Here is a 27,277-nt window from a genome sequence, read left to right as displayed (position 1 = left end):
ATTTTGGTTATATTCCACACTTTCTTAAAAGGAGGTTTGAATACAGGATTATAAATAGTCCAAGGTACTGGCAATAGGTCCCGTAGGAATTTTTGGATGGACTAAGTTTCTCTTCAAATCATGTTAGGGCACACTTAAAGAAAGGAAAAAATCTTGGGTAGACATCTGGCCACCGGGTCATAAGCTTTCTATGCTATATTTTGTTCTAAAGATTATGCGTAGGCGATAGCGTAAAATTTCCAAGTATTATTATGTTTTTTGAATCCAGGTACACCATTTTCTATTGATTTTTAGATTCCTTACAACGTTTTTTTTTTTTTAATGAGACAACTTCATAGCAAAAAAAATTTGTAAAAAGTAGAAACTAAAAGGTTTACGAAGTCATGGCAAACATTGCCATCCCACACCCACTGATTGAATTTTTGTGTGAGCTATTGCAATTGAATAAAGTTAGTACACTCTCTTCCATTATAAATGGGAACAGGAAAAGATATAAATTCATATGAAGATGATGAATGTGATGAAACAAAGGGTGGTGAATATGAAGATACTTTTGGAAAAACAGAAACTGCATTAATGTGCAGAATCAAAGTCCTTTTTCGGGTATTATTTTACGTTCAATAGGGAACGAAAAATACTCCTTTCCATTTAATGACAGGACGATCTATCCACGAGAAGTGTAAAAACAGGCAGTTGATAACTTTATTCAATAAGGTTAGTTTGTCAGTAATTAAGTTACAATAAAATTTGAAATCTCGTCGTACCCTTGTTCGATATATCACGAGAGAATGTTCAGAGAGCCTTGATCTTCCCAAACATTTTACTAAACCCAGCTTCACTACAGGGGCTATGGATAATTTTGACCATGATAATGGCGATTGTTGCTTATCAGCATCCAAGTGAGAATGGAAACCGCCAACACCCCCCCCCCCCGCAATAACCAAGGACTGCCTGGAGAAGTTTTTTGTAATTGTGAACTTTACCAAACAATTTAAAATCTTCAAGATACTGATGTTATATATTATTGGCATGATAATTCCAATCATTATTGATTTCATTGATGTACCAACTCATGTAGTCCATAGGCTGCATAACCTTTACCAGGAGCTTGGGATTTTACCCGGTAATCAATCATTATGAAATGTGTAGAAATATGGATTGTGGATATCCATTTAGTTTTGTCTTCATTGAGCTGAGAAAAATGTGTGAGTTTTACTAAAGCGTTCAGGCAATGTTGCTGTAGTGATTGTGAATTGTTATTCTTATACATTACTAAAGTAGTACATAGATTCACGAGCACAATTCCTTCCTAAAGTTTGTTCATGTTCCAAAATGTTCAAGTCAACATATTAGAAGATACTGTAAACCAACATCACCTGTTGCCCTTCCACCAAATTTCAAAGTCTCTGAACACTCAAATATTTCATCTTGCGAGGAAATCACTAAAGAAGACAGTTGTAAGCATGTTGCAGCCAATTGGTGGTTTGACATGCCAAACTACTTTCACTTGGTCTGGCATTCATGCTATTATATCTAAGGCAAATATTCTAATGAAGCAAGTAGGTTTTCTCCCAATATTGCCATACCCAGTGACAGCATATGATAGTATTTATCCATGCATGAAGAACTTTCCAGTCCTCCTTTTACATCTCGATGAACAAGTCGCTTGTGATGAGGGTGTCTCCCGCATAGCAGCAGAAATTCAGCTGGCTACAAATGAATTCTCTGACCTTGTACTGTTGCTGGGTTCCTTCCATATGACTAAATACTACTTGCATGTATTGGGAAATATCTATTTGGTAGTGGGTTAGAAAATGTCCTTATTGAAAACCATGTTTGGTGTGAAGGTAAGAGAGTGTTTTGAAAAGCGTAACTATGTGAGGTCTGTAAAGGGAATGTTCATGCTTGCAGAGGTGATAGAAAACCATAAATAGAAAGCTTTTTTGAGTACTCATGGGGATTGTTTTGTCGTCATTATTTTGGGTCTGCTTTAGTTATATGACCATACGACAATTCTTCACTCTTACCTGTAGGTAGAGGGAAAGATGGTGTTTTAGTATTGGATGTAATATTCCATTTCTCGTCGCCGAGGTTCCGGGATGAAGGGCGATAATAAAGCAATATCTTCTTGCTGGTGTTTATTGCCTTAAACTACATTGAAGAAGGCGGGGGTAGTTGGATATACAAAATACAATAAGTGTATATAATAGAATCATAACAAACATATGAGCATCGAAGCTCTATACACAATAAAGAATCATATCCTGCATACATGAGGTAGGATTTATAAGATCGAAGCCTCTGTATCGGACTCGATACTAACATAATAATACTTGGTTGTACTTATAACATTTGTACGCATTATGCAACACAGTGCAATAGCTCTGAACTGAACGTGTCTGCGGAGCTAAGATTTCCCGCGCTCGTTACATAACGTCTTGCATACATAACAGTCTCCTCCCCCTTTACCTGTGACTAAGAAACAACTGTTCCTCACATTTACAAATCTAATCTTTCAGGAGGTTTTCCTCTACTCATTCTGTTAGGGAGTACTATAGGTGTGTTCTGAGCTGTTGCATGATTTTGAACATCTTGGTGAGCAGTTTGCACATCTGAGTTATTTAAGTTTGAGGTATTTGAAACTTGTACTTCTGTATTATTTGTACCAAATGACTGCAACTGATCAACATGACGTTTTACAATCTTTCCACCGACATTAACATCATAATGTAAATTACCTATCTTCCTGACAATTTCTCCTTGTACCCATTTTTCTGGTGTATTGTATGACCTTACCATGACATAACCTGAAGGAGCGAAATGTCTTACATTGGGAAGCTTACTTACTTGATCATAACCTTTCTGTTCTAACTGACTCTGCAAGCTTGGATACATTAGATCTAACTTATTCCTGATCCTCCTCCCCATCAACAAAAATAAGATGGTGTTACACCCGTAGTATTATTACGGTTGTTCTATAGGATAATAGGAACTTTGCAATGTGAGATGCTACATTACCAGAATTTGCTTGCCTACACTTCATATTATGTTTGAAAGTTTGAACAAACCTTTCTGCTTCACCATTCGTGGATGGATGATAAGTTGCTGATAATGTATGTTGTATACCATTTACATTCAGAAATTCCTTAAACTCCTGTGAAGTAAACTGTGGGCCATTGTCTGTCACTATTCTTTCTGGCAAACCATGCGTTGCAAAGATTTGCATGAGTGATCTTATAGTTGCTACCGATGAAGTTGTTTGCATTGGTATAACTTCTGGCCACTTACTATATGCATCTACTAATATTAGATATGAGTATCCTAAAAATGGACCTGCAAAATCTACATGTACACGTTGCCACGGGTATCTGGGTAATTCCCATGGGTGCATTCGTGTTAGTTTTGGATTATTTTGTTGTAATGCACAATTCATACACTTCTTAACCAAATTTTCAATGTCCCTATCAACACCTGGCCACCAAACATAAGTTCTAGCAATTGACTTTGATCTGACAATACCTTGGTGGTCTGCATGTATTTCTGATAGAACTCTATTCCTTAATGCATTTGGCATTTGGAATCACTACTCTTGATCCTCTCAAAATACATTCTTGTGTTACACTCAATTCATTCCAAAGTTTCTTTATATGGTTTACAATTAGCATCTTCTGCACAAATATCTCTGCCGGTTATTAGACTCTGCACTACTTTTGAAAGTACTGGGTCTTTCTTTGTACCTTGTGCTATTTCCTTAGCTGTAATAGGTAAATTATATGCAGAAATCAAAAGAATACTTTCCTCATGTTGTTCTGGTGCTTGTCTACAGGCAATCTCGACAAAGCGTCTGCATTACCCATCTTAGATGTTGGTCTATATTCTATGTTGTAATCATATGCCGCTAATAGATTGCCCAACGTTGTAGTCTTGCAGCTACTAACGTCGGTAAACTTGCCTTTGGACCTAAATCATAAATAATGGTTTGTGGTCGTAACTAATGTGAACCTTTTCCTGCCATACAGATACATATGGAAACTTTTTTCACTCACCATACACTAGTGCTAATGCTTCCTTTTCTATTTTTTGTGAGTAATTTCTCTCTGCTTTGTTCAATACCCTAGAGGCAAAAGCTATTGGTTTTTCTGTACCATCTGGCATTACATGTGCTAGTACTGCACCTAATCCTATGTTTGAGGCGTCACAAACCAACTTTACTGGCAAATCCATTTGATAATGTACTAAGAATGTGGGTGATGTCACTTCTGCTTTGATTCTTTCAAAAGATTTTTGACATTCCTTTGTCCAATTCCATGTTACATCTTTGTTCAGCAAATTGTACAATGGGTGTGCAATTGTTGCTAAGTTTTGAATGAAACTACCATAGAATGTTACTAAACCTAGAAATGATTGCAATTCCTTGACATTTTCTGGTAACTTTGCTGACTGCACTGCATTTACCTTATCTTGAGTCTTATGAATACCTTTACCATTTACAATAAAGCCTAAATACTCAACCGAGTCAACTTCTAAAATACATTTACTCTGGTTGACCTTGATATGTTGTGTTTTTTCCTTTAGTTTCTTTAGAACTGCGACGTAACCTTTCTCTATGTTCTTTTTTGTTTTGCCAGCTACTAATATGTCATCAATGAAAATGAATACTCCTGACCATACCTGCAAATATTTTGTCCATTGTTTGCTGCCATATTGCTGGACTGCTAGCAACACCATAGGGAAGTCTTTTTGGACGATACAGCCCTAAATGTGTGTTACAGTACATAGCTTTTGGGAATTTTCATCCATGGATAGTTGTTGAAATGCTTGTCTAAGATCTATCTTAGAAAATACTGAGCATCCTGACAAAGTTGCGAACATATCTTTAGGATTTGGCAATGGATGTTTGTGCTACTTGCAATTGTGGATTTTAATGTCACCTTGTAATCTCCACATAACCTAACTTGACCGTTGTCCTTAACAATTGGAACTAATGGTGTAGACCAATCTGAATAATCTACCTTTTCCCATGAACCTTCACTTTCTAACCTTCTAATTTCAGTTTTCCACAGCTGTTTTCAATGCATATGGAACTGGTCTTGGAGCAGAAAATCTAGGAGTAGCATTCTCTTTAAAACTAAGACTGCTTGTGCATTCTTACTGTTCCTACTCTGTCTTCAAATACTTCTTTGTAATCTGATAGAAGATTAGTTAATGAAATTTCTTCTGCTGGTTCTTGTTTTGTACCTGTAACCCTTAGAATACTAGGCCAATCTAATTTTATGCATCTTAACCAATCTAATCCTAATAATGTCTGTCCTTGACCCTTGACTATTGTCAATGGTAACTTACCTATCTCTTGATCTTTGTATGAACTTTCACTTGTGTGAACCAACTACTTTTATGTTTGTACCAGTATAACTTTTGAGCACTTTGCCTGAAGGTCTTATCACTAGGTTAGGTATCGTTTGTGCTACTCTTTCAGAAATTATTGTCACATCTGCAGCTGTGTCTATTTGCATGGGTGTGAGTTTCCCATTTATTTCTATTTGAGCCATAAGACGTTCTTGTGCATCTTTGTTCACGGAATTAATGTGAAATGCAAATTGTTCTACTTCTGTGGTCTTATGTACACTTTCTTCATTTGAGCTAGAGCAGTCATTTGAATTTACGGTTCTATTGATCTGTTTTGTGGTCTTTTTGCCTTAGCAAATTTACACTGACTTGTTAAATGACCACGCTTCCTGCAGTTGTTGCACGTCTGACCAGACGCTGGGCATTATCCCAATCATTGCTATAATGATCTGTTTACCACATCCTTTTTTAAAGCACGATTTCTTTTGAGGTTTTTTTGTGTCCCCTATGTGACCTTGACTTTTCTGTGAGTATGCATTAGGTTTACCCTTGTTATACTTGAAATAATACCTGGGCTAGGCTTACTCGTTTCATTTGTTTGCCCTTTCTTTGCATGTTGGTAAACTCCTTTTATAGGCTACATGATTTACCTGACTACTGTTGTTATTATGAGTCTTACCTACAATGACATTGATTGGTAATTAGCTGTTTCTTATTGCTCTTGCTATTTCCAGAACTTTTTGCAAATTTAACTTCTTTTCTTGCAGCAACTTCTTTCTAAGCTCTTGCGAGTTACTCCTTACTATAATTTGCTCTATTAACCTGTCTTCTAGATCTCCAAATTCACAAGTTGAAGCTAATTTCTTTAACTTTGTTACAAAAGAATCTATTGTCTCACCTGATTCCTGTGATGGCTTCTATGAACTGATAACGTTCAAAGTATTTATTTGCTTGAGGAGCAAATAATTTGTAAGCCATTCAATTGCGTCCTGCAATGAATCACCTGTTAGATTTAAAGTATTGATACTTCCTGAACTTCTAAACCTGCAGTATGAAGTAACAAAGCCTTCCGCTGCTTTTCGTTTATTTTCCCTAGTGCTTCTAAATAAATTTGGAAGCTGCCTATCCACATTCTTTTCCATCTTGTACCCACTGATTTAGGATCATCACCGATGCTAAAGCTGTCTAACTTTTGGACATCTATCGGCATTTTTGCTGTGATACTAAGAAGTTTAGGCTAGGCTAGGAATTTGGAAGTTCTTTTCTTTTTTTTTTTTTTTTTTTTCTACCTTGTAGGCTACACTTGCATAGGAACATACCTGTTGCACTTTTACTCTCTAAACCAACCCTTTTTTTTGTGTTAACGCTCCTGACTTGGCACAGCGCTGCTTGGTTTGAGTGTGATGAAGGCATCTAGGTAATTGAGATTCTTCGTTTTCGGGTAGACTTCATCCGTTTGGGGTCGTCGTCTTCCGCTTCTTGGCTAGGAGATTAGGCGTTTGGCTATAGGCTTCCATTTGGCTGCTACGAGTTCGTCACCTGCGTCGCCAATGTTTTGTCGTCATTATTTGGGTGGACTGCTTAGTTATATGACCATAACGACAATTCTTCACTCTTACCTGTAGGTAGAGGGAAAGATGGTGTTTTAGTATTGGATGTAATATTCCATTTCTCGTCGCCAATGTTTTGTCGTCATTATTTTGGGTCTGCTTTAGTTATATGACCATACGACAATTCTTCACTCTTACCTGTAGGTAGAGGGAAAGATGGTGTTTTAGTATTGGATGTAATATTCCATTTCTCGTCGCCGAGGTTCCGGGATGAAGGGCGATAATAAAGCAATATCTTCTTGCTGGTGTTTATTGGCTTAAACTACATTGAAGAAGGCGGGTAGTTGGATATACAAAATACAATAAGTGTATATAATAGAATCATAACAAAAACATATGAGCATGAAGCTCTATACACAATAAAGAATCATATCCTGCATACATGAGGTAGGATTTATAAGATCGAAGCCTCGTGTCGGACTCGATACTAACATAATAATACTTGGTTATACTTATAACATTTACGCATTATGCAACACAGTGCAATAGCTCTGAACTGAACGTGTCTGCGGAGCTAAGATTTCCCGCGCTCGTTACATAACGTCCTTGCATACATAACAGGGATGAAGCAGACATTGCTACAATGATTGGTGATGCAATCAGTGTAATGAAAAACTCAAACAAAGAAGATGCTCAATGCAAATTCCAACAATTGATAATGGCATCAGAAGAAAAATTGAAGTCAGTCATATTTTCAGAGGAACGGGTTCAATTTCAGGAACTATACATCAGCAAAAGCTTCCCACTTTTTCAACTATATCTCGACCGCAAGCAAGGATACAGAAGAAAAAGCAAACTGTGAAAAATGCTCTAAGAGATCATTTGCTGGCTCATAGGAAAGTTGGCATTGCAAAAGAGAGAGGAATTGATATGGCACACATTGAAACAAACAAAAACTTCTTTCAGTTTTCTTCTGAATATTGAAAAAGAAACCCACAAAATCACTGTGTATAACGTGTTTAGTTAAACACGTTATGCACAGTGATATTGTGGGTTTCTGTTTCAATGGCACACATTCTTACACATGATATTTTACTTTCATCCTTATTTGATGAAATTTAAATGGTGCAACTGCCAAGACTACGAAATCCACACTCGCGTCCGAACTGACACAGAAACTCGAACCTAAAGACAGCAATTTAGAAAAAGAAGATATTTTGAAAACCACCATAATTATAGATGCTATAAATCAGTTTCGTAATTGCCACTTAAAAGTAAGAACACATTTGAAGGCCTCTTTAAAAACGTTGACAGCAATGTTAGTAATGGGTGCAAAATTTCGTCATATTGATTATGTTTGTGATAGTTACCATAAATGCTCAATCTAAAGTAGTGAAAGGGAAAGACGATCATCTGTGGAACCAATACCATTGACTTCCATCGTACTACAAAACTTCCTGTGCAAATGAAGCGGTTTTGGGCATCAAATAACAAAAAAAAAATTTATTCAATAAGCCTTTATCGACTATATAAAAACTGTAGGAATCAATCGACAATGAGAAACTATCCTAAGTGGCAAGGTTATGGAAAGTGGACTATAGCAGCTTCAGTTATAAAGGATGGGTCGGTCCATCCCGGAACTCCATGATTCACTTGCAGCGAATGTAAAAGAAGCTGACTTGCGTATTATTCCTCACTTTTTGCAGCTTGTTATTGTGCTTTTTTTTATCATTCATTTTTATGATCATCCTAATAACAAAGGACTCTCTGAACTTTGGATGAGAAAATCTGCATCACATATCAGACTAATTCATACTCTTGTTGGTAAGTTAGGTACAACCAAAGATGTTCTTTTGGCTGCTCATTTTATTTATTACGGGATCAGACGTGACAAGCAGGATAGGCACTAAGCTTTCTGCCCACAAGGCTCAGCCAGCGAAATACCCGTCTAAATTTGGTCAATATCTTCCTCCCACTACCCAACCCTTCACAAGCTTGCCACAATACCTTGTGAAGGTTTTAGAACCGAAGTCAAAGTGCAAAACTTTGGATGATCTCCGATACGACAAGATGGACCAATCCAAACTTAGTGACCTTAATTCATCTCTTATTCCTGATTCTTACATCAGTGAGATGCCTGAAGATATGATTATTGCCTGCTCTTGCAAGTTCTATCATACTCAAGGATGCAGCTGCCATAGAAAAAATGTTTTTGTACGACTTATTGTACATGCAAAATGTCTCGTGAAAATCATGATCACGTAAGATTTTTTTCAAATATTGTTATAACACAGCATATGCATTATAATCAGTAATTTCTTGTAAAAATAATCAAAATTCAATGGTCACACCATCATACTCAAATCTAATGAAAATATATAATTTGATGAATTTCTGTTGATTTCAGCATGTTGTTACTACAAAGGAAAACCAAGTTTTTCTTACCTTTTGCAAAAGTGGAATATTCCGAATAACTCTATATTTGATTTTCACTAGAAATATGATAATTTGAATGCATATATGGATTTTGAACTGCTTATGATTCCTAGTATACAGTAAAAACTTTGACTTTTATGTAAATCAGCAAATCCTATTGCACAATACTATGCTACTATAAAGTTAAGATTATATTGTATATATGGCTACTACTGTAAAATTTTGAAGATCTTGACCATTAATTTTCTAAATAAAAATAGAAGATAAAACAGAATTTAGATAATTCCCACACCGAAAAAATTTCAGATAAACAAAATAGTTTCAGATGATTAAATAATTGATAATAATTATTCAAAACAATTTCATATCCAGTTTGCAAAACAAAGTGAAAAGAAAATATTAGAAAAATTCTATAAGAATTAATACGCGTAACTTTAAAGAAAAACAAAAAGGGGCCATAAAAAGTTTATGACCGTTTTTCCCAGATTTCTACCCAAGATTTTTAGTTTTCTTTAATGGTGCCCTAATGGGATCAGAAGAAAAACCTAGTCCACCTCAAAATTCTTACGGGTCCTATAGCCAAGGCCTGTATTAGAATAGCAAACTACATTTTTTTTCTTTTTTTGAATTATTAATCAAACCTCTTGTTTCCCTATTCTCACTTCCCGGGGTTTATGAATCTAAAACGAGCATTGTTTACCAAGTTCCTTCATTGCCTTACTTTTTCTTTTATTCACTGCACTTGCATTTCCTCAGAAATACACTGCAGATTTATAGTACATGGGGTGACGCGTATATGCTACATATGTGCAATTACGTTAATAATCATTTAATGTGTTTTCCAGATTCTCTCTCTCTCTCTCTCTCTCTCTCTCTCTCTCTCTCTCTCTCTTCTCTCTCTCCCCTCCTAACATCTCCTCTCCTCTCTTCTCTCTCTCTCTCTCTCTCTCTCTCTCTCTCCAAGATTTTTTTCAGCAAACTATTATCAATCGAACTAAAAAAGATGATGATGCAATGAATGAAATATCCAAAGATGGAAAAACCGGTATTTGTTTATTTCTGAAAGTATTTGGACTACTTCTTGGTTCGTTTCCAAATTCCACATTAATTATACAAAATCATTATGTTAGCACCACGTTTTTCGTTTCGATATTTCAATTGTTAGTTTTGCGTGTACTAAGTGTAGTAGGTAGTGCAGTCATAGATATAGACAGCCTCTCTATATCTATGAGTGCAGTGCTGTAGTTTTACATTACAGTTTACGGCAAACACTGAGAAAATACAAACAAACAAACTGAAAATTTGAAAAAACTCATCTCGAGGGAAGGACTTGTATAACAAAATTTTGTAGAACAAGAGGCATTCAAACAATCTGTTCTAAATATGTATGAACGAGTCCCTCTATATCTACGTCTCGTAACATCAATACGCATCATTGCATCTTACTTCATTTGTTTCGGGATACCCCGTCCGTCGGTGGGGGGATCGGGACCGGGGTCCCCCGGGGCCGATGCGCAGACTGAATGCGCAGTGAATAACATCATTGATGGGTGCCTAGACCGACACAACATTAGCTGCTGCTTGTTATTGTGATAGAGAACCATCAAGATCTCGAAATGGCCTCGAGTGAAACCACCACGGATGACTCCCTGTACCCCATCGCCGTCCTCATAGACGAGCTGAGGAACGAAGATGTCCAGGTGGGTGCAAAAGGCCTCCCGATGAGAAGGCCGCTGATGGGGAAGAAGGGAAAATGGAATGGGTCTCCTGCATGACAAATGACGGCAGTCCATGATGACAAACCCAGTTCGCTCTCTGTCCAGGAACCCTCTCCCTTTTTTCTTCCTCGCCCTTTAGTTTCTTTGTCGAGTGTCAGTGAGGATGGAGGAGGAAGAGGAAGGGCAGCCCATTCCCGTTGATGGCGGAGGAGGAGGAAGGCTGCCATCAGATATGATAGTCGAGGTCAAGGGAGCCCTCGTTTCCCTCCCCAGGTACCCCGACTCTTCTTGCCTACTCGCCTCGCCCTTAACCTAGGTGTCTGACCCCAGGGAGTCACTCCCGTCGGGATCAGGGCTCGGTCTTCTTGTAAGCAGGCTTGAGGTCTCAGTGGGCCAAGCAGCCTATGGACTCTGAACCTCGATGTCAGTTGAGGCTCAAGGCTAGGCTGGGTGTGCCGGGCTCCAAGGGCTACCACCTATCCTAGCCTAGCATTTGTTTTCTTTTTCATCATTGATTCTACCCCTTTTCCCCTCTTCAAATGTGCTTGGCAGTGTCTTGGGATGACGGGCTGTAGGGTATTATTAATTGGTGAAACAACAATACAGTTAAATCTTTAGCATTCCATTCAAAAGATTGAGGTTTTGTCAATAAAATGAGATAGGGTAAAAAACTGCATGGTACAGGGGTGGACCATGTACGATCAATGTGTACAACGCCAAGAAAAGTACATTATAACACGTCCTGACACCGGAGTAGAGGTCTTTAGCTCCGTTTCTCACCAACAAGAGGTTGCGTCTGATGCCCATCTCCGATGTTAGGACGCGTTATAATGTACTTTCTTGGGGTTGTACACATTGATCGTACATGGTCCACCCCTGTACCATGCGGATTTTTACCCTATGATAGGTAGCCTACTGCCATACGAACCATAATAAGCTTGTGAAGTTCCCAGTGCTCAGTTGAACAATATTTGCATAGTATATAGCCTATGTAATGTTTATTGATATTACACGAGATTGTAGTTATAATCAGCACAATAAAACTACCTACATTTTGTTGCCTATACTAGTGAAAGAATGAAGTCTTATTCCTAGGGCCATGATTGAATTGAAATGCATTTTTACCTTGTAATCGGTGGTTTTATCCTTACTGCCATCACAACTGTAACTTCACAGTGCTTATTTGATTGTAATTATACACATTTATTCTTAACTCCAAATTCCAATTGAAATACATGAGTTTGTTTACAGCGAAGCCATGGCTGGAACAATTTTCAGTCTTATTGTACATCTGACAGCCAAAAACATCGGCGACCAGACAACAGATTAGTGATTTGTATATGTCAAAAATTTTTTAATTTTTTGCTAGCACTTTTCATTGATTTAAATCTAGTATATTACAATATTTTTAAAAGTGATTTTGGCTGAAATAAATGTAACCTTAAATGTTTGTGTTCTATGAATGGGGAATCATCGTTGCCAATTTAGTGGAGCCTGACACATGCTGATGCCTTTACAAACTGTTTCTATGAATTCTATCTGTCATAGCAATGCAATAATGATAAAATTGCTCTAACTTTTCTGTATTATATACAGGGTGTTTCAAAATTAGAGCCCCCCCTCTACAGCATAAACAGAAATTGATATGGACAAAAACAAAAGTAATTCAGAACAGGTATTTATTTAAGTTTCTCTCCTGGTGTTTAGTATTTTGTGTAGCCTCCATCTGCCTGTACCACAGCCTGCATTCTGGAGGGGTATGATTTCAGGAAAGCACAAAAAAGCTGAGACTCAAACTCCATTTCCCTGAGCACTTAGGTCACCTGTCTTTGCAGGTTGTTGAGGCTTGGTATACCATCATAGTTCACTGAGCGCACTTCAACACAATCCTTTAAGATACCAATGTTTTCACACATTAAGGTCATGGGAGCTACCTGGAAATTCACGTGACGAGAAGAAATCGATACCATTGTTTCAAAGCAGTTTCTGTGTCTGAAGAGCCTTGAAACATGGTGCCTTATCATGCAAAAATGTGATTTCTTCAACAGATAACACATTTTCAGGAGGAAAGTAAATACTCCACCAGTAAGCACAGTTTCTCTGAAGTATTCGCCATTCCATGACTCCTTTTTGTTTGATGATCCACATTAACCGTTTGGCTGTGAAACAGAGAAAAAGTCCCAAACATTTAGGAAATTTCACAACTTGGCGATAGTGCACATCATCGGTGATATCATCCAACTTTGCAGCCCAAATGATGTCATTTTTATGATTTGGCTTCCTGACTTGTGTAAATGAAGAATTCATCTGATGCAGCAACATGCAGAAAGTCAGCTTCATCCCAATCTTAAGAAATGAACCACAAAACCATGCACGGTCTTCTCTCTGTTGCTGAGTGATGTTGGGGTTGCTGATAACATGAAATGGCTTGATACCACATTTTCCCAACATGTTATTCAGCACTAACTTCTCTTCTCTCCCCTTTTTGTTTTTAGTTCAAGTGCCAATTTATGTAAAGTCTCTTGGTCTACCCACTCCTCAGCTATGATGTCATTTGACTCCTGAAAAAGGACTTCAGGCCTTCCAAGATTCTCACTTTTTGCAATGACAGTCATGGACTTTGTTCCAGTTTCTTTTAACAAAGGATTCATCTCTTTTAATGTATTCAGCTATTCAGGAACGTGAAATGAAGGATGCGCCAGCATCCCTGGCAGCTCTGAAGGTTATAGCCCAGATTTGGTCAATCCATCTCATTTCCTCCGAGTCTTTAGTCATGGCTGTATCTAACTCCGTCACTCAGTCTGAAAATACAAGAAATGTTAAATGAAAAAAAGCCTAATTGAAACTCAAGATAATGTACTTGGAGATAGGCTATAGCAGAAAACTTCATAACTTTCCATTTGTTCTATGGAGTTTGGGGGGTGGGGCTCTAATTTTGAAACACCTGTTATATTACAAATAGATACACTAAATTCACTTATTTCTACGGTTTTGTGTAAGTCTTATCCCCAGTTTGGAGGTTAAACACATACCAATTGGCAACACAGATAAATGTGAAAAAAAAAGTTCCTACAAGTTTATTAAGCCAACGTTTCATGACAGATGTTTTTGTCACGTTTTCAAGGCTGCGATGACTACAAAAACCATCTTCTAAAGTCGAACTTAAAACATCGATACATTCAAAAATTGTAAGAAATTAAAACCTAAACAGCAGAAGTAATAAAACTTACTGAAATTTAAAGGGGCAGGCATTAAGTTTTCTCAAGACCCAGCAAGAACAGGAAAGGACGAGAGAAGGAAAACAATAACAATGTTATTGGGACAGAGGTTCTTTGAGTGTTGTATTGGGACTGTCATTATAATAATAGATTGTAGTACACCTATTGAAGTTGTTTTTATTTTGGTCTTTTCCTATTATAGAACAATTTTTATTATAGTTTTGCACGTTTTTACATGATTTCTTTTATATGAGTGCTCTGGATTAGTCAGCACATCCAGTTCTATATTACCTTATTCCTTTATGGGATTCTATGTTAATCTGTCCAATTGTTAACTTTTGTTATTTTTTCCTTTTCTCGTTCTTGCTGGGTCTTGAGTAAACTTACATTTTTAGTCTTATTACTTCTGCTGCTTAGGCATGCCCAGTTCTATTCCCCCTGGTTTTAATTTGTCTTATATATACTAATTTGTGTATGTATCGATGCTTTAATGTTCCTTTTTGTAAGATGGTTTTTCATTGCAGCCTTGAAAATGCAACAAAAGTATCTGTTGTGAAGCATTTGCATAATACATAAACTTGCAAGAACAATGCTGCCTTATCCCTTCGTCTTTGTGATTGTATAGCGAAGTTGAGTCTCGCTAATTGTATACGTAAATATATATAATATATTTGTGTATGTAGTATATATATATTATTGATTATGAAATGGACGGCAATCGCCTGTTACACCAGGAAATACTGAAACCCTTAATATCATTAGGCTTAATGTAATTTTTTCTGAAAATTTTATTATTTCTACTATAAGATACTTTTTGCCATTCCTATCTCATGTTATCTAAACCAATATTACAGTAGGGTCTCGATAATCGCGGCGGATAGGGCCCAGAACCCCTCCCGTGATAAGTAAATACCTGTGTTATCCTGGTACCCTCCCTCAAAAATTGCTTTAAACAGTTTCAAAGTTATTTTACAACATTAGCCTTAAAAATATATGGAGTATATGTACTACTGTACATATGTAGCATACTAGCCTATGGATTACAGCTAGAAGCGTACATACGCATGTGCTATTACGTACTCACGTGGGCTTTTTTTTTTTTTTTTTTTTTTTTTTTTTTTTTTTTTTAGCAAGGAAAGAGAGGGAGAGAAGTAAGAGAAATAACAAAATTATGTAAATCATATGGATAATCACCAGTGATCAATGCTGATAAAGATGGCGACGATTTTGCAGTGCAATCGGATGAATAATAAAGATAATGTTACCAGCAGCATGCAGCGAAACATCTCTTCCCTTCTTTACAACACGTTAATATATTACGTGTAACCTTCATCCCATAAGTGTAAGAGAATCCGTGCTTTTAGATGCCACATAATTAATCTTTTATATGGGTACAATTCAAAGAACACGACGAACACCTCTTCAGTAACATAAACAAAATGCTCCCTTGTATGTCTATAATGTCTCAAACCTTTTATAAATTCTTTCCTATCTTCAATTTCCCCTTCATCAGATCGGCAAACAAAAGTATATTAGCTAACAATTAGTTTCTATTTTCATCATTCGGCTGCTGCACCAAACTAAAAGTACATAGTATGTATATCCGTTTCGTGAATGAACATATTTATGATAAGAAAAAACGTGATTTACTGTAATGATTACGGCACCCAACTATAATATGAACGCGTAAACAGCAAAATACGGCAATAAAATTCTATTTTGGCTTTTGTTTACGTTTAGAATCGGCTAATGGACGTTTATTACCGAAAGAATTATTTTGGAAAACAATTGAGTTGCTAAAAGAAACTAATTTATTAATGGAATTATTATTATTTTTAACTTTGTACATAATAGTGTATGATACAGTAATTCATATTTTGTTGAGAGAGAGAGAGAGAAAGCAGCTTAGGATGAGAGTAACTGTTGACTAGCTTGAGAGAGCAGCTTAGGACAAGAGTAACTTGACTAGCTTAGCTTAGAATAACATAATGAAATTTGTATTTAAAATATTTTTATGGTGACAAGTAATGAAACATCAATAGGGATGATATTCTCTTGTATACTACTATAATATGTGATAATCATTGAGTCAACTGTAAAAGTTTTATTGAAGCACAGTTTAGTAAGTCACAGAAAGAATAAAAATATTGCAACACATGTACCTACAAATGTTGGGGACCATCTTTTTCTTTTATTACGATAATGATAGATCAGTATTATAGTTTTTTCTGCAAGTGAGATATTTTGCTGTTTTCATTCATAGTATTTGAAAATTTGTAAATGATTTTATCCTAAAAATGTATTTAGTCATGAAAAGAAGATGAGAACACAGTATTTAGTGAATCTTGCTCTATGATAAAATTCACGATTTTGTTAATTTTCCGGGATATAGTATTTGGGCTCCACAAAAAAAGTAGGTAAAATGATTTTTGATAGAGTTTAGAGGGTGCTTATGTAAAAATACATTGGTAGTTTGTAGAATGGTATAACCACTATCATATTGTGTAAAAATAGTATGTACGAATGAGACTGTAGAATTGGAGAACCACTATCATTGTGTAAAAAATTGTATGTACTACATTCGGACTGTAGAATTGGAGACCGGTCATTTTTGTTGGATCAATACATATTCTGAATTAAAAAAATTTTAAATTTTTAAACCGTAAACATTTATGATTAAAAAAACAAGTTACTGTACTGATTACAGTACCATACTGTAATATTATGTAATCACATCAAACTTGTAAAGTGTATTTTTGTCTTTTGAAAAATGCTTTTCCCAAGAAATTATTCCTTGAAGAGGCTTATTATGAAGATATGCCAATAATATATAAGATATGCATTTTATTATGAATATACGACAATAATATATATAAGGTAAAAATGGTTTTTTATTACGTTTACGCTTCATCGCCGATCGCAAACAACGATACGATAAACTATGATATTATCATTTTTATGACTACAGTGTTCAGAGAAGTTGATTACATTATACCAAAACAATAATGAATTCAAATTGAAAATTAATGTTTTCCTAAATGTTAATAGTACTGTAATTACACTACTACTATTAACATTTCTAAAAGGTTAACGAATGGCAAAGGTCGCTGTCAAGCAATGTAACTCAATGTTTACATTTTTGCTGGCCACTCAACTAAGTTGATGTTAGTGATGTGGAATAATTTCATGAATAGGCTGTATATTATGAATATATGCCAATAATATATAAGGTAAGAATGGTTTTATTACCTTTATTGTCTGTTAATATCTATGTGAATCTATTCGTGCATTTGTTGGTCATCGGACCCGGACAAAGCTTAGCCTACCACGGACAAGCCCGCAATGCTGCGATTCATACAACAATATAGACTGAGAAGTGGTCCAAGGAAAAACCTGTGATTAACTGATACCATGATTGCTGATCCGTGACTAAGGGAGACTCCACTCTATTATCTTGTCATTATTTTTCAAGGAGTCACATGCCCTGACTCCCCATGGACATACGAGCAAATATATCTCAATTATATTTTGGCTGAAATGGCCGCATGGAGTGCTGTGGCATTGTGCGTCATGTGCTGGGCCACTTGGCTGTTTTTATTCCATAAGAAATTAAAAGGCCTGGATTTGAATCGCCCATGAAATCATAAATGTAGGGAAGTTGTCATTTAGACTAGTATAATTTGATTAAGAAATTAGTATTCATATACAGTATGAACGTATGCTGCTTAGTTGTCATTCAAGTTTTTTTATAATGTATTTTTTATATATATAATAGCAATTGTATGAATTTGTATTTTTTTCAGTAAAAATATATGGGTGGAAATGCTAACTTTCCTCTTTTTACGGTTTTCTGGCCATTGCAAATTTGGTGCCATTAATTTCTTATGGTGCAATAACAGAAGTGGCCCAGAGAGGTAATCCAGCAGTCAAATGTCTTCACATAGCCAAAATGTACATACATTTCAACCTCTTAAATCTGGAAACCTTGGGACCAGCCATTGCGGAACCACAGAAAATCCCAAAACATTGAATAGATGTATCTTTCTTCTTTTTTGGGTATGCCCACAGTTCCTTGGAACTTCTTTTCCCTAGCACCTCATAGGCGTGGTCGGTATTGTGTTGGCGTACCTCTTTGGTGGTCGCGAGTTCAATTTTCAGGCATTCCATTGAGATATGAGAGATGTGTATTTCTGGTGATAGAAGTTCACTCTCGACGTGGTTCGGAAGTCACGTAAAGCCATTGGTCCCATTGCTGAGTAACCACTGGTTCTGTGCAACATATAAACACCATACAAGTAAACAAACCTCTTTTCCTTGGGGCTGGTGGTGGATGCTCAAAAGTTGTTTGCTTACCCAGCTCCTTCAAGAGGACAAGTTGTATCTTGCCTGTTGTGTGCGGTTCTAGAGGTAAAAAGGTTGCGAGAGTGACTGGCTTCTCCCCTTCCCCTCCTTGTCCTTCTACTCTTCTTTCAGGTTGATGATAGAACTCGAATTTAACTCACTGGTCGCACATTAGATGTGGTAAGCTTGCTTGCGCCTCCGAGTTTCGAGTTTCCTTTCTGTTTTTCTTATCAGAATCATAGAAGCAATCCTACTCCTTCCTCTAGCAAGGGGAGGAAGGAGACTGGCAATAATGCAAACCCTTCCCAGAACTTTGCATTAATGTCTCCGACTCTAAATATTCTTCAGATGAGTTAGGATTCCTCACTCATTTCGGAAAGGCCCAGAAGTCTGACTTTTGATCTTGCAGCTCCTATACTCCAATAAAGTTGTCAGAGGCAGAGCACTCCTCCTCGCTCTTACGACCAGGAGGAATAGACCAGGTTTGCTGGTCTCCAGTCAGTTGTAGAGGCCATTCACATTCCTCCCACCAATCAGTGAGTCTTCCTTATGTAAAGGATCGAGAGTTTGTATATTGTGTAGGAACAAATCACAGTTTTCTCAAAGTAAATTGTATTTTTTCTAACTTACAAACCCGAGGTCCTTCACATTATTGCCCACCTCATGCCACCCTCTAGTCTGAAACCTGGGCTGAAAGGCAAAGTGGAGTGTTTACATCCCGGCAGGCGGGCCTACCCACCTGCCAGACGATATTTACTGTCAAACACCTTGTTCAAGAATTTAACAGCCATGCCATATTCCAGCCTACGCTGAAAGTAATTCCTAATGTTAAGGCCCTGAGGTTTGTAGTGAGGAAAAATACAATTTACTTGAAAACATCGTGATGTATACTCCCAGAAAGTTGCTGTATCTTCAATCTCTGTAAATTTACGTAAATATTTTACAAGAAATATACTACTCAGAATTTGTAACTGATTTTTGTTCTTATTAGTTTTGATACTGGGTGAGCTGTAAGTATAATTTTAACTTCGTAAAAATTTTAACTTCATGAAATACAGGTAGTCCCCAGTTATCAGCAATCCAGTTTTACGGCGATTTATGGCGCCGTAACAGGCCGAGTTTCGGTCATTGGCACCATAAGGTGTCTTATGGCAAGCCACAAGACCTTATGGCACCATAATATACCTAACAGAGGCCCCATAATGGTGCTTATGTCGCCTATAACTGGTTAACAGCACCATAAGCTCCCTTATGGCGCCAAGTTTCGGTTAATGGCGGTTTTCGCTTATCGCCACCCCCTCGGGAACAGAACTTACGCCAACTAACAGGGACTGCCTGTAATTATTTTCAACTTCTCGTGAAAGGTAGGGGATTTTTAACAGCAGACCTCAAAGCTTGCTAGTCTTTGGTGCTTTTTTTTTTTTTTTTTTTTTTTTTTTTGTAAAAAACATGAAACATTCCAGACTGGGCAAACTTTGAGATCGGCTAATTCAAGAGAAAGTACACCAATGGAATGGCTCCTAAATTTTTACCAATTTTATTTTGTAAAATGATAATTATAATTTTCACAATAAGACAAAAAACTAAAATTAGGAGCATGCCCTCTTGAAGTCTATAAACGACTGAATCATGAGACGCCAAGAATTGGTGAGGTGGGCCAGTCTAAAAAGTTGCCACTAGTGAATTTATGGATTAAAGCACTAACGGAACCTCTTTCCCACACAATTTTTCCATATCGATGGGGCACAATAGTGATACTCGCAGGGAGGTAATCTGTCCACCACTCATAACCTATTATTGTTGCTCATATGAGGGTATCTTCCATTAAAGGTCAAGAATTCCTAGTCCATTTAGTAATGATAAGTTGTACTTCTCACCTCAAGAGTTTGGTTTCCTCGGTAGGCTTCTGTGGGGACCCTTTATCAAGACCCTTTATGCTGTCATGTTACATCAGCTGGCACATGTTTTTATACATTGTCCTCAAGGTGTTGTATCGAGTCTTTGTGACCAGCAACTCAAATTTTGCTCAATTTTGTTAATGATACAGGCTTTTTTAAAAATTTTTTTTATTTAACTGCTCTGCAGATAGTTGGCAATTTTTTTGGTTTGTAGTAATTGATAGAAATAAGAAAATTTAAATCAAATCCCTCCAATTTTATTAAAATAGTAATAAAAATTTAAATCAAATCCCTCCATTTTTATTAAAATAGTAATAAAATATGATGAAGCTGCTTACATGCAGTGGGTAGTTGACTAAAGGCAATATTTAGCCTATAAGCAGTCTTTAATCTTTTTAAGGCCCAACTTGCTAAAGATGAAGCATGATCAGAATATGATTAGCACTCTTTAAAATAAATTGATATGTTATCCAGTTGTAATTTTAGAATAAAGTGTTGGAATAACTATATGCTTAATAGGTTGCTAGTGTTGTTTTGTCACTGAAATCCATAGTACCATTTGAAAAATATACCAAATTAATCCCTTGTTATTAGTCTCTTAAGATTTTGATTATGTTATCTGAATACCTATTAATTATTCTTCTGTCTCAAGCTGGGTCTTCGGAAAAAAAGTATTACAGTATCAGCTTTTGTAGCTTATTATTTTATGGAGAGCATTTGTTGAACCAGGTGGTGAGAATGTCAACTGAAATCTATAGTTACTCATAAATCATTTGTTATTTTGCAAACAAAGTATTTTGTAAATGGTAATGTCTTGCATGTATTTCTCTTTTTCAGCTACGATTGAACTCCATTAAGAAGTTATCCACAATTGCCCTGGCACTGGGTGTTGAGCGAACTCGAAGTGAACTTATCCCTTTCCTTACCGACACTATATACGATGAAGATGAAGTGTTGTTAGCCTTGGCTGAGCAACTAGGCACCTTTACCCCTTTAGTTGGAGGCCCAGAATATGTACATTGTCTTTTGGTAAGTTTCTACTTAATTTTTTATGAACTTACTATAATATGTAATGTAGTTTGCCACTGTGGAATTCTTTGGTAATTCCTCCTCAGCGACTCTCTCTCTCTCTCTCTCTCTCTCTCTCTCTCTCTCTCTCTCTCTCTCTCTCTCTCTCTCTCTCTCTCTCTTTGTGATTGACATTATGAACTAGATTTGAAAAAAAATCTTAATACATGACATGACTGTACAGATTTAAATGCTATCCAATTTGTTTGCAGTGACATTGCAAAACATACTCAACTTGCATAACTTTAAAATAACTATCAGTTTTTAGGTAAGAAAACCCAGTCAAAAATTGGGAATGACAACAATTTGTAGTGTTTTGTTTGTAAAGCATTTTTTAAAATTCCAAAAATAACAACCTCAACCAAAATATAAAATTTGAAAAAATTGTGATTTTGTAGTGCTGCTTTAGTATATAAGCACAATATCATCAGTTCATGACCACCAAGTAAGCTGTCTTAATTTTTTTAGTAAATTGGGAATAAGAAAGTTATTCTTAGCAAGTTCCTTGTATATTCGTATCCCATTTCTGTGTAGCACTAAAAATCAGGATTGTTCTTGCACAAAAACCTTTGGTCTTAACATTAGGATAATCTGCCGCCAGCTGGAAATTAATGAAAAGCTTGTGTGATCCATGGCTTATTGGCATTTGTACCTGCTCACGGGGTATTTGGTAGTTCCCACATTGCCTTGAACATCCTGCGAGTTCATCAGTTACTTTTTTACCGCATTTAAGAGAGGATGTGATTACTCTTGTCTTTAGTTTGCCTGTTTTCCCATCTTTTCTCTATCTTTTCTTTGGTTGTGCTTAGTGCGTGTGATCTGGTAGGTTTGTATAAGTTGTGAGAAGTCATGGAGAATTTTGCCTCACCAATGAAGCTTTCTTTGGGATCTCGCAAGCAACAAAGAAAGTAAGGTGGAGTGAGTGGGTTTCCTTGTTTTTGTTGTCTGCGGATCCTCATCCAACATGCGGTAGGTGCAGAGAAAACTGATCACAATTACTAATCCATGTTCAATTTGTCGTTGTTGGTTGGTGGAACAATGGAAAAAGAGTTATGAGAACGGTCAGTACAAAAGAAAGGAGATGCCACTATCTTTGGATACCAAGCTTCTTCAGCTTCTTTTGTTCCGACTTTGAATGTTAGCCTAGCCTAACCTCCCTTTTTTTACACAAATGTATAATCTACCCACCTGTACACATTCTCCAACTCCAGTATACTCCAGAAATCACCTTAGAACAACAGCACCACAAGACTTGCTACCCAAAAACACCTACCAGGCAGAGCTCTCTCTCCTACCAACCAAACGGCACATGCACGTGTCTCCTTCTCTCCGTGTTATTGTTTACATCCCGCCGACACTGCCGCTATCTTGTCTATGACATCACAGCCTATGAAGTCACAACCCAATTTAAATACATCAACAGACACCTTCTAAAATAAACCATATGCTATCCATACATAGGACACCCACCTTATTTCGACAATGCATAAAATACCAAAAACAGTTATACAATATATACCATCACACGTATCTCTTTCTCCCTCCCCTCTGAATGTTTCCTAACCTAGTTCCCTCTTAATTTCCTTCATCCTCCAACTCTACCCTCTACGTAATTTCTAATACTTTCTCCTGAAACTCCTGCTTTAGTTAATACATCGGGCCACTTGCTCCTTCCCTTTTATCCATCTCACCTTTATTTCCCCCGATTCTATGGTTTCCCTTATTGCTGCAATATCTATTTTTAATCTCTTGCTACTTACACCAGTGCTCAATTTTATGGCGGTCATTAGTGTTTTATTATCAGTATTAACCAAAGCTTCTAGATTTCTCTCTCCTACTACTTCTTCCCACAAATGTTTGAAATGTATTAATCCTTCTATAGCCTCCCAACACTCAGGGCTTTGGCCTCAATGGTGGATTTTGCCACTCCTGCATTTCCTAGACTTTTACCATATGGGACTTCTCCTCTTTCCATCTGTTAAGGAAATAATATAACCCAGTTGAGTATGGCCATCTTCTATGTTTCCAAATGAAGCGTCTGCATAGGCTTCCCAATAAATCTTTTTTTCTTCCATCTCAGTTATTGTAACTTCACCCATCATGCTCTTAGTTTTTCTCACAATTTTAATAAGCTTCTTCATATCTTGAGTCATTCCTTCTTTAAATGCTTTACTTAATTCGCTAATATCATATGATATTTCTGGCATGGTATGTAGTGATACCCAATTCAGCTGCCCTACCACTGATCTATACTCTGTTAACTCCTTTTGTTCTAGCACTCTATTACCTGTATATCTTCTAGCCTCTGGTTCTCTTATAGAATTTATATACTGCCACTGATTAAGGGAAAATCTATTTTGCTTCTGCTCTATTACTACTCCTGTATACTTAAACTTTTTACTCTCTTGTTCTCCTACTTGCAACTTCCCTTTCAATTTCCCAATCGTTTCCTTTAAGAATCCTTCAGTTCCTCCGTAGCAAAAATCATCTACATGTGTACACGAAATGCCATTCAATTTGTTGTCCTTTTTCCAAAAAAATATATTAGGTTCTAATCTACTTCCCTCACCTTGAAGCTCCTTCACTACTTTCACCACTTTACAATACCATGCTTTTGCTGCGTCCTTGAACCCATAGACGGTTTTCTTCAACATCCATAATCCCCTCCAACCATCTTCCCTAGGTGGCTTTAAATACACTTCTCTTTGTATCTTGTCACCTTGTAAATATGTAGTTTTGACATCCAATCTATAACAATTTCAGTTTTTCACCTTATTATGGTTAGACAGAATTTTAAAATTTCAGCATTGCATGTGGGAGCGTCCTTTTCTCACTCTGCCATCTCTTCTTCAAACCCTCTAGCTACAATCTTGCTTTACATATCCTTCCCCCCCCCCCCCTTTTATCTTTTCAGTTACTATCCATCTTGTAGATATAGCTTTTTGTCCAACATCATTTACCTCCTCATATACCTGGTTATCTCTCCAACTTTAGAGTTCTTTTTCTTTAGCTTCCATTACGCTTCTATTTTCAAATCCCAACAACAGCACCTCTTCATCTTCAATTTTTTCTACCTGACTATAATCCCTCAGGTTAACCCACCCTTTGTCACCTGACTGTGAGTCTTGTACATTGTACGAATCAGCCCATGCTTGGCTTTATCTTTTTCCTGCAATACTTAATATAGTCCATTCTTCTATTTGTCCTGTATCGTTGTTTATAGCTCTAACTCTATTTCCCTTTTTGAATTTTGGCATCTCTTCCATTAACTCGCCTTCTATTGACCCACTTTTCCCGGCATCTTCCACAGTTTCCTCTACCACATCTCTTTCTATAGCCTCTTCTGTGTCTGCATTCCTTCTCCTGCCTACTATTATCCTCTCTCCTTCTTGCCAATCTAAATTCCCTTCATTTGGGCCATCTGATCTACCTTTCACACCATGGGATTTATCTATTGTAGCAGATATCTCTTCTGTATCTGGTGATCGTCTTTGGATCCTATCACACGTATCCTAGCTACTTCTCTTAAAGAATCCCCATGTTTGACTATTATTGTTTTCCCCGATACTCCCATTACCTGAGTAGATACTCTCCATTCATTTTCATTTTCTCTCTTAAGGAATACCTCATCTCCTACCACTGCTGCTTCAAATTTATGCTCTATGATGTTTTGTTTAAAGCTATTCTTATTTTATTTCATGACTCATTTTTTATAAACGCTTGTCTGTCCTTGTGCATTTCATTCAGTGCGTCCCTTACCATACCTTCTTCCATCCCTTTCTCTCTGCTTGCAGGACTTGAACTTTCTTCTCCCATTAGGTTAGGCAATGAAGGGTTTTTTCCAAATACTAATTGGTTGGGAGAGAAACCTCCATTATTCATTTAAGCAGTTCCATTTCAATGCTATCGACCAATCTACTTCGTCCTCCTCCATCATCTTTCTTGCACTTCCCTTGATCATGCCTATGGTCTTTTCACATAATCCGTTGCTCCACGGAGATTCCGAGGGTGTGGCTAATACTTTTTTATTCCATCTTTCTGCCATCCTCCTTACTTTTTCATTTTGAAATTCTCCCCCATTGTCTGACAATATTTTGGAGGTTGCTCCAAATATAGCAAACCAGCACTCAAAAAGTGTCTTTATTATAGTTTCTGGTTTCTTCTCTTTTATCCAACAGGCTTGACAATACCTCGTTGGCATATCCACTATTACCAAGAACTTCCTCTCTATCTCTCCCACATCCATCGCGACAACTTTATTAATCGTTTTACTCCAAGAAAAACCTACTACTGGTTTGGTGGGATTTCTTTTGAACCTTTAACAAACCTCTCAATTTTCAATCAGTTCCACTAGTAACTTTCTTATTTCCTCTTTTTCTTTTTTGATTAACCCATTACTACTCATTTGTGCTTCCTCTGTTAGCTTCCATATTTTATCCACTTCCGTGACCAAACTGTAAATGTAATTTCTTCATTGTGTTCTTAATTTCCCTCAGATTCTTTCCCTTCCAACCCTCCAGTAATAATTCTTCTACCTTCCTCTTAAATGACCCTGTTCGTCTTCTCTTAATTCTACTTTCACTCCTCCTAATAGTTCTATTATGAGACAATTTTCTTTCAAATTTTGGGTTTTACCCATTTTGCTCAGGGTTTGCTTACCTATCAGCCAGGGTATATCACCCTGCAGAATTTCTGTCTTCAAATAAAACTTCTTGTTGTTTTTTTTTTAGTATCACAGGTATATTTCTATCAGTCTTTTCGACTTACAAGATGTCTCACCAAAATTAAACACTTTATTAGACTCTAGGAATGTCCCTCATTCTCCTCAACTCTTCCTGACTCAAATCCATGACAATGCGTGCCAGTCACAATTCCCCGCAAACTGTCGATTTACACCATGTCCAAAATTGCATCAACCACCTCCCACGACTCTTCCACTATTTTATTGATTTCTCCTACATGAACCTCTTCTTCTTCTGTCCCAGTTTCTGTTTTCAGCTTATTTTCTTCCAGTTTTGTTTCAGTTTTCTTCCTATTATGAAAATTCTGAGGACAATCTTTAGCCCAATGCCATTCCGAGCTGCATATTGCACATACTGTTACCTTCCCTTCTTTATTTATAGGATTTCTTCCACCTCTACCTCGGTTCCATCTTCCCTGATATCTCTGGTTTTCCTTCCCTCTCCCAGAACTGGCATTGCCTTCTGACGACCCCCACCATTCCCATTCGTCTTTAGTTCCTAATCCCTCAAATAGTCTTTTCATTGTTTGTGACATTGTTTCATACTCTAACTTTTCATTGTTTGCGACACTGTTTCGTACTCTAACTTTTCTTGCCCACAAGCTGATAATACCATTTGTTTTTTTATTTTCCGTGAGATTTGCTTCCTTTATTACATGATAACCCTTGACTTCCCCTTCAAGTGCGCCTTTCCCCATTGCTCTTTCACACTTGGGTGCTGCCTTCTCGTATCTAATTAAATAGTCCGCCATCTTTTCACTTATTAGAATGTATTTTTTTATTCTGCTGTAATTCTCCATTACCAAGTCTTTTAGATAGGCTTTATCTAGTTTGTCTAGGATTATCTTTGGACCCTCTGTACCCGTAAGTTTTTCTCTATATAATGCTTCCACTAGTTCTCGGGCTTTCCCTTTTAAGCTCATTCTCATTTCTATCGCTGGGTATTTTGTATCTTCTCCAT

The 27,277-nt window shown here is 36.9% G+C and overlaps 3 protein-coding genes across 3 annotated transcripts in view; 1 reads left to right on the top strand and 2 right to left on the bottom strand.

Moving 5' to 3' along the window:
• Positions 1–2,499: 2,499 nt before the first annotated feature.
• LOC135226944 (uncharacterized protein K02A2.6-like) lies at positions 2,500–3,574 on the bottom strand. The gene is made up of 2 exons (XM_064266625.1): positions 3,019–3,574; positions 2,500–2,807 (listed from the first exon to the last, which is right to left on the bottom strand). Exons 1-2 carry the CDS (start codon positions 3,572–3,574, stop codon positions 2,500–2,502), a joined length of 864 nt encoding a protein of 287 aa, XP_064122695.1.
• Positions 3,575–3,627: 53 nt separating this feature from the next.
• On the bottom strand, positions 3,628–6,556 carry LOC135226943 (uncharacterized). Its single transcript, XM_064266624.1, has 5 exons — positions 6,500–6,556; positions 5,391–5,675; positions 4,932–5,063; positions 4,047–4,671; positions 3,628–3,755 (listed from the first exon to the last, which is right to left on the bottom strand). The coding sequence occupies exons 1-5, from the start codon at positions 6,554–6,556 to the stop codon at positions 3,628–3,630; spliced, it is 1,227 nt and encodes a 408-aa protein (XP_064122694.1).
• Positions 6,557–10,830: 4,274 nt separating this feature from the next.
• Positions 10,831–27,277, top strand: part of LOC135226988 (serine/threonine-protein phosphatase 2A 65 kDa regulatory subunit A alpha isoform-like) — a 200,773-nt gene continuing 184,326 nt past the window's right edge. The window contains exons 1-2 of the mRNA XM_064266702.1: positions 10,831–11,032; positions 21,345–21,536. Of these exons, the coding sequence (XP_064122772.1) occupies positions 10,949–11,032; positions 21,345–21,536 (276 nt within the window). The 5' untranslated portion in view covers positions 10,831–10,948. The remainder of the gene's footprint in view (positions 11,033–21,344; positions 21,537–27,277) is intronic.

Source organism: Macrobrachium nipponense, chromosome 15, assembly GCF_015104395.2.
Source record: "Macrobrachium nipponense isolate FS-2020 chromosome 15, ASM1510439v2, whole genome shotgun sequence".
NCBI classification, from domain to species: domain Eukaryota; kingdom Metazoa; phylum Arthropoda; class Malacostraca; order Decapoda; family Palaemonidae; genus Macrobrachium; species Macrobrachium nipponense.
This window is presented reverse-complemented; position numbering and strand designations above follow the sequence as displayed.